This window comes from Limulus polyphemus, unplaced genomic scaffold (genome assembly GCF_000517525.1).
Source record: "Limulus polyphemus unplaced genomic scaffold, Limulus_polyphemus-2.1.2 Scaffold1245, whole genome shotgun sequence".
NCBI lineage: Eukaryota > Metazoa > Arthropoda > Merostomata > Xiphosura > Limulidae > Limulus > Limulus polyphemus.
Window position 1 is genome coordinate 74,420 of NW_013666855.1, and position 11,547 is coordinate 85,966.

At 34.5% G+C, this 11,547-nt stretch overlaps 1 protein-coding gene across 2 annotated transcripts in view; it reads right to left on the reverse strand.

Annotated features, from left to right (window-relative positions):
• Positions 1-305, reverse strand: part of LOC106462771 (zinc finger MYND domain-containing protein 19-like) — a 32,414-nt gene extending 32,109 nt beyond the window's left edge. Inside the window, exon 1 of one of the 2 annotated variants that reach the window (XM_022390102.1) lies at positions 22-305. In XM_022390102.1, coding sequence (XP_022245810.1) covers positions 22-105 — 84 coding nt within the window. In that variant the 5' untranslated portion in view covers positions 106-305. The remainder of the gene's footprint in view (positions 1-21) is intronic. The other variant, XM_013922723.2, reaches the window with a different exon arrangement.
• Positions 306-11,547: the final 11,242 nt, after the last annotated feature.

The window sequence follows — 11,547 nt, forward strand, 5'->3', positions numbered from 1 at the left end:
TTCATTACTAATAATTCTTACCTTTCCTGCTGCTCGACCAAGACGAACTATTCCTAATTTAACCCCAGATATCCAGGATTCTGGAGAGTCTGGAAGGTCCTTCATTTGAATCAGAAAATTTAAAACAGCTTATAGAAACTAACAACTGTATTGCAACCTTACAGGGTTAGAAATGACGCCTAAACCCCGTGACTAAGAATAAAGCCCGCCATCCAACACAATGAAACACAAAACAGCCACAGCCTCAAGCTTGAATCATGTGTTTGAGGCTTCCGTTACACAGCTGTAAACTCGTGACATACTCAGACCGTCAAGCGCGCACCACTGCCACCTACCGCATATAAATGTGTTTTTATTTTAAACCCTATCTCGCTTGGGTTATCAGGACTTAGTTTCATCTATTATTAAAAATACTACATTGAAATTAATCTGATTCACGTTAACAGTTCGATTGCAAAATACAGATATCGATTCTAATATCAAAAACGATGTTAAATATCAAATTTATATGCTTACGTAACACTTAATTTATATGTTATAAATATATTTTTATATCTAACAGCAACTTCAAATTTTGTTTCCTAGAGAAAAATATTCATGCTAATTAATACCGACCTTTGAAAATATGAAGTATTTGTTACCTTTTGAAAATGATATAGAAAACAAAGGTTTTTACTTTACGAGCATTGTGTGTAACTTCACTGATTTTCCAAGTCAAATCGATTTATAAGTATTTTAATATCGCTACTTGGGGCCCACCAGTGTCACATCGGTATGACTGCGAACTTACAACGCTAAAAACCGGGTTTCAATACCCGTGGTGGGCAGATAGCCCATTGTGTAGCTTTGTGCTTAATTCCAAACAAACAAAACACTAGTTGGGGTATGTTCTTGAAATAGCTATTTATGTATTTTGTACACAATTTCACTTTGATTGGGCACTATCAAACATTAAATATTATCAAAATTATTTGAAAGTTATCCAATTTCAGAAACTAGTTACTATATGCTAAATTTATTAATTTTAATGTTACAAGATTTGTAAGAGAAGTGTGAGCTTTATTACAAGAAGTAATTGTAATGTCTCCATAGAAATGTCAGATTCGTCATTAAATTGGCGATCTGCTCTCATGGTATCACTAAATTAAATTGAAATAAACCCATTGGTTAATAGCATTTTAAGCATTGGTTTCTTATAATTGTAATTAATATTTTTAATTCTCTATTTACTGCACTAATATTTGGTAAAAAAAAGAGTGGGCCAAAAAAAACAATTTTATATTAACTGTTTTCGTTACTCTTGTATTCAAACTCGCCTTGAATACAAACGGCACAAAAAAACAAGCTCTCCAATAATTTTTTTCGACAGTCACGTGAAGTTTCTTTTCTACCGAGAACAAATGATAATAAATACGACTTTGTTCTGAGGTATCGCAGCAGATAAACTGAGTTCGAACTCATCCAGTACCACAAACTATTTCCTACACTTTTAAACTTTGGGGTACGTTATAAGAGTGATAATCGGTCTCTTAGCGTGGATCGTGGGTGGTAGGGTACTACTACTAACTGGCTAACTTCCCTCTGGTCAATAGTTCAGAATTAAGGACGGCGGCAGATAGCTTTAGTAGCTTTGCCATAAACTACAAAATTAAAAAATGGTTACTCGAAATGAACATTTTTCTAGTGCTATATATGTGTGTATATAAGTAACGCTAATTCTATATCGTTACCATTTTAAACATGCCTCCTATATTAGTGATAATGTTGAATTTATTTCAAACAAATTTTTGTAAAGGCCTTGTCAGAGCGGTGTCAATTATAGCTGTAGTATTATCTAGTATTGGGTCAAATTTTCGAAATTAGTAAAGTATATCCAGTTTTATTGCTTACTGTGAATGAGCGCTTCATCAAGAACATGAAGATATCTGATATAAAAGAATAATAACAACAAAAACAAAATGCATTGAAATTCTGACGGTGTACACATCCGAGGGGAAATTGTTCTGTCCATAATTTAGCAGTATAATACTAGAGGGAAGGCAGCTAGTCATCACCACCCACCGCCAACTCTTGGGCTACTCTTTTATCAACGAATAGTGGGATTGACTGTCACATTAGAACGCCCCCACGGCTGAAAGGGCGAGCATGTTTGGTGGGACGGGGATTCGAGCCCGCGACCGGCCCGGGGAAATTGTCTTCTCGCATATATGTTCACAAACGAATATTGAGTTCTGGGCTCTATGGAGGCCACACTAGTCCCATATACCCTCAACAATATTTGGTTATGGGCTCTATGGAGGCCACACTAGTCCCATATACACTCAAGAATATTTGGTTCTGGGCTCTATGGAGGCCACACTAGTCCCATATACACTCAATAATATTGAGTTCTGGGCTCTATGGGTGCCACACTAGTCCCATATACCCTCAACAATATTGAGTTCTGGGCTCTATGGAGGCCACACTAGTCCCACATACACTCAACAATATTGTGTTCTGGGCTCTGTGGAGGCCACACTAGTCCCACATACACTCAACAATATTGAGTTCTGGGCTCTGTGGAGGCCACACTAGTCTCACATACTCTCAACAGTATTAAGTTTTGGGTTCTGTGGAGGCCATACTAAGCATGCAGACGTTCAAGAATGAAGTGTTTGGCAGAATCCATACAATACGGTAGAGTTAACCAACTTCAGTTGTAGCTAACCAATTCCATACTTTGTTGCTTATTCCACCATACTTAACTGAAAACTGCGGACAATATTCCTTTATTTCCTCCGACCAACTAACTGGCGTTATTAATTCTAAAGATTTCAAACCTTGACTAATCAGATAAAAGTATTCCTTTCTACATACACGTTGTCCTGTTTTATGTGTTGTTGTTTTTGCAAACTGAAGTGTCTTCTGCTTGTTGCCTTATTATTGCTGAAATGCACCGTACGAAGTATCCTTGACGCAGTCTGTGGAAAGGTCAGCTTCAACATCAAATATTTATATATACAATTAAAGTTCTTGAACTTCTGTAGCAAGACAGCTGCTAGATTTAAGTCTGTCTTTGAGTGAAGTAAGCCTAAAGTATTCTCTGAGAAATTGTTTCGGCGTCCATTCCAGTGTATTCATCAAGCCTAAAGTACTTAACATCTGATGTAGAAAGACTAGATAGTCTTCTAAATTTTATGTCTTGATTATTTTGTGAACTACATTTGTTGATACTTTTATTTTGCAGAAATTTCTCACTGACAATAACCCTCTGAAGCTATCAAGATATGTCTTACCCACTAACTGTAACCCTCTTTATATGAAGCTATCAAGATATGTCTTACCCACTGACTGTAACGCTCTTTATATGAAGCTATTAAGATATGTCTTACCCACTGACTGTAACGCTCTTTATATGAAGCTATTAAGATATGTCTTACCCACTGACTGTAACGCTCTTTATATGAAGCTATTAAGATATGTCTTACCCACTGACTGTAACGCTCTTTATATGAAGCTATTAAGATATGTCTTACTTCATCACAAACTGTGCGTCTTGTAATAATATTTCTTACTCGAAATTAAAACAGCTATTTTAGAGTCACAAAACATAGAAAACTTGATGTACTTTTTATTGATATAAATGATAAACCTAATGACGAAGAAAATTGTCTTTTTTTTTTACATTTTATAAAGAAAATGTATATGTGATTTGGAAGGTATCTTAGTAAGGGTGTTATTACTATATTTTGGACATCTTTTGCGTAGGATACTGAATCATGGCCTTTAATTCGTGCATAAAAATGTATAACCACTTGAAAATATTTGTAAACAAAACAAAAAAGAAACATAAATAGTTTGATATTATGTTTAAATAACCATGAATAATATATAATAAGTGTTATTAGGCTTAAAAATTCTTCATAACTCTAATAATAATCGAAAAATGTACAAAGGAACGTGTTAACATTTCAAGCATTTTAATGAAAATAATGTTCGTTTTTTTAACGTATATATGTTTCTATCTAATATACGAACATTAAAAACGTTTGACAAAGGCAGGGTTCCCGTTAAGATGTTACTCTAAAAGTGTTTCAGTTCAAGAAAGGTTGGTTAAGTATTCATGTGTAAATATATTTTTTTTCTGGATATGTAGATAATTTTTAAACGAACAGACAATGAACCCTCTTGTTGGACAATGGATACTTATACTGTGTACTTCAAATAACTTTCTTATGGTTTTTTTTCTCCATATCTTCCAGGTCGGTCAAATATAAAAGTCACCCAGTTCCGTATCCAGTCCCTTACCACGTGCCAAGCTACATCCCTTATCCCATATATATAAAGAGTCATAGCTATGGCGGTAGTTACGGAGGCTGGGACTAACACTTGTACCATATACAATTACTACTCAGGCTTATTCTATATGGCAAATTAATGTAAGATTCAGCATACGACAGATTACAACAACTAATATAGTCTATCAAGCATGATTCTGTTCTCGCCTGCTCTATTGTTTATCATTCAATTGTATGTTTGTACGAATCATTATGTTCTTGTATATAGAAGATGTGTATTAAAGGGAACATCATTAAACCATCGGTGTTTCGGTTGTTGATGGTAAGTTTGTGTTTTAAATTCTTAGAATGGTGAGACTTAGTTCAGCAAAAAAAGTTGCTTTGAACACAATATGCTTACGAAAATATTCTGAGATCTCGGATAAAGTATTATATACTTAGCCATGACAACAATTTAATAGTGAAAACGGTTTTTGTCACTAGATGGCGATTCCGAAATACGAAAATAAAAAGCCTAACTGATTTAGTTTATGGTTGTGTTCTAAGTATTCTATTATCGTACGAAATAAACAGGAGTTTTTTTTTTTTTACCGTAATTGTTTATCGGTCTACATCTAGTTGTATCTTGATATAATTTTACGGAAAATGCACCAGCAAGAAAAAACAAATTAACTGTTGACACAAGGTTATTATTCAGTTAGTAAGTCCGCAGACATACCGCTGTGCCACTGGGGGGTCCCATATACACTCAAGCTCTATGGAGGCCACACTAAATATTGAGTTCTGGGCTCTATGGAGGCCACACTAGTCCCATATACACTCAAGAATATTGAGTTCTGGGACAAATGTGGGTTATACCTTAGTGTCTGCAGTTTTTGTATTATGCAATGTGTAGAGAGTCTCTTGTCTTGGCGTTCTATGGAGCATTAGCTGCAGTACAGGCTGAGAACAACGACGTGGAGGTTGATGACAATGATACAGCACACCTTCATGCACTCCGAACTGATCATAAAAGTGCTATAGATTATATACATACATGTCAAATTCCTTAATCTCTACTGAGTGAGCTTTATCTTGTTGCCTGGCAAGTAGTTCCCAAGATAGACTTGGGTTCTTTAGTCAACACTCTTCTCAGAGCTTCTGAAATGTAATCATGGTATCCATCCACTAGTGGTATATCTTACTGTATTCATTGATACTGTTATGGCAGAAGTGGTTTCAACTCCCACATGGTGTTCATGATGAGGACATTCGACAAATAAACACCATTTCACTATATGGTGAGACAATACGCCAGAATTGCCTTGTTGTGGGCCCAGATGATGTGCTATAAAAATTTCATGTTCTTTTAACATTGATATCTACTGTGCTATCACCCTTATTTTAAACATCATTATCCATTCCAAGCTTATGACTAATGCATATGATTACTCTGCTCTACATCTGTGAGTACAATGGCCTGATTCCACACTATCACTGAGACTGGTGTCCAATAAAAACTTATAACCAGGGCCTAAAATATAACACGCATTAGAGATTTAAATGTCTGTTCACATTTCTCACTCAATCCAAAGTGCATCTCAACTTTAGTGAAAATAGACAATGGTGCTGCTGTCTTGGAGAACTTGCCCCAAAGCATTAGTAATACGATGTAAAATCAATAGAACTGCAGATATTTCACTTGGTCACAGGCTATTCTCTTTTGCTATCTTAATAAGGTATGTAGAGACTTCATAGCTACCTAACATACGCCCAAGAATTTCTATTCCTTTATGTATAAGCATATATTTCCTCTTTCAGTTGTAAGCTTACCTTTTTTTAACCACTGGAATATCATTCAATTGTATACTTAAATGTGTGACATCATTGATGTAAACCAGGCGCCACCCCAGTGGCACAGCGGTATGTCTGCAGACTTACAGCGCTAGAAACCGGGTTTCGATACTCGTGGTGGACAGAGCACAGATATCCCATTGTGTAGCTTTGTGCTTAACTTCAAACAAACAAACTTAGTAAACCAGCCATCTCTCCCATTGTAACCTGTTCAGTATAAGCTCCATCAGTCTCTTGAAAGTAGCAGGTGCATTTCACAGACTGAATGGCATGACATGAAATTCATACAAACAACATCTCATGCTAAAAGTATCCTCAAGTCTGCTCTAATAATTCAGCTAGACTTGTCATATTTGGTTGCCAGATGTAAAGTGTTGAATGAATGGGAACCTGAACCTTACAACACCTCCAGACATTCATCTCTTTACAGCAAGAAAAAGGTGTAAACATAAGTTATCGTGTTCACTGTTATAAAATCAACAGAGATCTTTAAAATACCTTCTTTCTTTCTGATCATGACTACCAGAGACAACCAAGCACTCTCTAAAAGTTGTATGATCTTAGCCATTAATAGACATGGTATCTAAGCACTTGTCATGTTTCTAGTGTTTTAGGGAAGCATGTTACTTGATCAGAGAAGCTAGTATCTAGAATGATGAGGAATTACTGTTGTTCAACCACATTCAACTAACAAGTCACCGATTTCTAGTCACTGCATTGAGTCCAAATTGTTTGCATAATCTACCTTTTGTTCTCCAAGGGGGGAATGAACCCCAGGTTCACATTATAAGTCTGTAAACTTACCGCTAACCCACTATGGAATAATAATAGGATATAAAGTGATTGTATTCAAATGGGATGTATTTTTACATTTATGTTTTATACTGAACCAGATGTTAAAATAATGTCACGTTCGTAAAATTGTCCTTTAAAAGAACTCTTAAGATAAAAGCCGGAGGTAAAAATAACTGCCCCCTTTTTTTTTTCAATAAACAAATGTTGTATTGAAGAAGATACGTGAAAGTTGTTTCCGTATAAAATGCATTCCGCAATAAGGAACCTGAATTTTATTTTAGGTTACTTTACACTATATTGTGTATTTACTTACCACAAAAATGTCACACTACTTTTAAAGAAATGTTAGGAACAAGTCGAAAATATCAGTTGGTCGATGTGCAGGCTTAATTTTATTATCAATATAGAAAGTATTGGAAATCTAGTTTTGTTAACAAAAGATACATCTAAATAACATCTCACAAAACACTTTTCTGCACATTATAAATAATGTCTTTAAATTAAAATCGTATTTGGGCTTCATGACATCACGCCTGTTTTACAGTGTTCTATATCTGGTTTGTTGTCGTTGTTGTTGTTAGTTTTCGAGGTCATCAGTACAATGGCTATACCATTGCCTAGGTTATCAGTGACTTCCTCGATTGACAAACACAACATTAGTGAAACTGGTATGAAATGGGCTAAGCATAAGCTCCTGTGAAGCGAGATATAAAAAAACAACAACTAAGAAACAACCACAAAGAATCCTTTAACTACGTTGTTGAATAAATTAGATACACTCATTATTTAATAACAAAAATGGGTCAACAAAATCCCAAATGACGTTCTGGCCTTGCAGGATCTAGTTAATTTTAGCGACAGGTTTAAAACCTGTGTCGAGTTCAAGATCAAATCCAACCAAAACAAAGAAAGAACATAAAGAAAACAGTAACCCATCGTTAAGACAGAGCAGCAACAGGCAGGAAATATATTTTTATTGTCCAATAAACTCTTCGGAGACGCCCCATTAAAGCACCTGGCGGTTAACTCCTATTTTCCTTGCACTTCTATATAACTTGATCGATGAGACTTAAAAGAACAATTTGAAGGTTAACCCTTTAGACACCAGCAGATAAATAAGGTAAGGAATATCATTGAGTATATGAACAAATTTGTAATTCAAGCTTTTACTACCTGATGGAAAAATGTTTCTCGTTAACTAAATAGTAAATTTAATTTAACCAGAGAATTGAGAAAAAATGAATACAGTAAGAAATTTAATGTTATTATTATGATAAAACAATGTCTGAGTATTTCGTATAATAAAAAATGTATATTGAAATTTATACATAAGTATTGTTAATAACAATAGTAAACTAGCTAAATATATCAGGAGTCAAAAAGTATACATAAGTTAATGAAACCAATGCTATATGAGCACTTAAGGTTATAGATCAAGAAACGTAAAAACTATAGTTGGTAGGTTTGTTGTAAAACAAAGCCACGTTGGGTTATCTGCTGTGTCACCGCAGGGAATCGAACCCCGAATTTTAGCGTTGTAAGGCTGTAAATTTACCGCTGTCATACCGGAGAACAATGATAAGAGTAAATGGAGTTATCGGTATTCCCTTGATATATTCTAGGTTAGAATCTCTATAATATCGAATGAAATGCGAGATCTATGTTAGCTTTCATTTATATATTCATCTAACAATCTTCATAAATGTAATAATATTTCGATTATGGAAACATTTACTAAATTTAAAATAAAGTTCCAATCCACAGTAATAGAACAAATTTACTTTCGTCACAAACGTTCAGATTACTTTTCACCCACTTTTTATTAGGTTAATGAGTGTTCTATATCTATTAGGTTAATGAGTATTCTATATTTATTATGTTAATGAGTATTCGATATAAATTAGGTTAATGAGTATTCTATATTTATTATGTTAATAAGTATTCGATATTGATTAGGTTAATGAGTATTCTATATTTATTATGTTAATGAGTATTCTATATCTATTATGTTAATGAGTATTCGATATAAATTAGGTTAATGAGTATTCTATATTTATTAGTATTCTGTATAATTTATTTACAACAAAACATTTCTTTTGATTTTAGGAAGTTTACATGAAGATGAAAGGCTCCAAGGTTCTTTGTGTTTGTTTCCTTTCCTGTGTTTTATTAAACGTGTATTTTCACATAACTGAAGCTGTGCTGCTCAGTAATTTACTCCCTCTTCTGCTCCTTGGACTCAGACATCATCATAAGAAAATCATACCGATACCATTCCCCATTGCTCTAGAGTAAGTATCAGCACGTGGAGAATGGCCATGACTTCTTAACTTGAATAATTACTAATGCTTTATTTATTTTGCATTAATCATTGCTCTGGTTGGAAGTTAATATTATTAATACAAACAGATTAGGCAGACGACAGTAACTTGTGATAAAAGTTGTTTTATCTTATTTTGTATACTTGTGTCTAACTATATTTTCGCTATTACGTTATAAATAGAAGATGTCTGTATCGTACATTTTCAAAAATATTGAGGGTTCACTAAATGTTTTAATATATCTAACAACACGCGACTCAGTTAAAACAACAGTTAAGTAAGAATAATATTTGAAATAACCTGAAACATTATTACCAATAATACGGATATGCCTAAGGTGGACTTCAAAGACCCAGTAATATTTTGGTTATCACACATTTATGGAATCCTAGATTAATCAATATTTTATATAATATATCTCTGTACAAATCTAGATACGTACAATGTGATTAAATTAAAATTACAGCAGAAAGGGCTTGCCTTATGTTGGGTTAATATTATAATCCATTTTTTCAACACAATGACAAGGATAGTAATGATATTTCATGAAAACTCGTCCGGACCAAGTATCTTTTATTACCCATTTTAGATTTCCAGTGGTTCGCAAGGTTTCGACGTTTAAACCATAGCTTTTAAAATTAACACCTATGAGTGAGAACAGATTTCTCTGATATTTTAGGGTTTTACATTTAACTTTTAGGCATTATTAAAATGTGATATACAGTACGGTGGATAAATAATAGACCGTTCAGTCATCATCTTGAATTTTAACTTCAAAACAAGCAGAGTTTCTTTTAAATAATACACCGCTCAGTCATCACTTTGTATTTTAACTTCAAAACAGGCAGAGTTTCTTTTAAATAATAGACCGCTCAGTAATCACCTTGAATTTTAACTTCAAAACAGGCAGAGTTTCTTTTAAATAATAGACCGCTCAGTCATCATCTTGTATTTTAACTTCAAAACAGGCAGAGTTTCTTTTAAATAATAGACCGCTCAGTCATCACTTTGTATTTGAACTTCAAAACAAGCAGAGTTTCTTTTAAATAATAGACCGCTCAATCATCACCTTGTATTTTAACTTCAAAACAGGCAGAGTTTCTTTTAAATAATAGACCTCTCAGTCATCACCTTGTATTTGAACTTCAAAACAAGCAGAGTTTCTTTTCGTGCAGGTATTTCAGAACTTCATAATATCTGCAGAGAAAACAACTGCATTTAAATCAAATTTAAAATTCATTATTTAATCTTGTTTGTGACCACCCATAGCTGAAATCACTGCCTGAAGCCAACAACGAATGCTTTCTTCAAGCTGTTGATGAAACTCTGTATAAACTGAATTCCAGGCGGCTCGACTTCAATTGCCTTTACTACTTTTGTCGATCAGAATAGTTCCATATACCCTCAAGAACATTGAGTTCTGGGCTCTATGGAGGCCACACTAGTCCCATATAACCTTAAGAATATTGAGTTCTGGGCTCTAGGGAGGCCACACTAGTCCCATATACCCTCAAGAATATTGAGTTCTGGGCTATATGGATCCCACACTAGTCCCATATACCCTCAAGAACATTGAGTTCTGGGCTATATGGAGGCCAAACTAGTCCCATATACCCTCAATAATATTGAGTTCTGGGCTCTATGGATCCCACACTAGTCCCATATACCCTCAATGTTAACATTCAGATCTGTGCTTAAGAGTGTTTTATGGGTATGATACTACTCTGTGTGACAACTGGTTATTGGTATAATACTACACTGTGTGACAACTGGTTATGGGTATGATACTACATTGTGTGAAAACTGGTTATGGGTATGATACTACATTGTATGACAACTGGTTATTGGTATGATACTATACTGTGTGACAACTAGTTATTGGTATAATACTACAATGTGTGACAAAGGGTTAAGGGTGTGATACTACATTGTGTGACAACTGGTTATGGGTATGATACTACATTGTGTGACAACTGGTTATTGGTATGATACTACACTGTGTGACAACTAGTTATTGGTATGATACTACACTGTGTGACAACTAGTTACTGGTATAATACTACACAGTGTGACAAAGGGTTAAGGGTGTGATCCTACATTGTATGACAACTGCTTATGGGTATGATATTACATTGTGTGACAACTGGTTATGGATATGATACTACACTGTGTGACAACTGGTTGTAGGTATGATACTACACTGTGTGACAATTGGTTATGGGTATAATACTACACTGTGTGGCAACTGGATATAGGTATGATACTACATTGTGTGTCAACTAGTTATGGTATGATAGTACATTGTGTGACAACTGGTTATG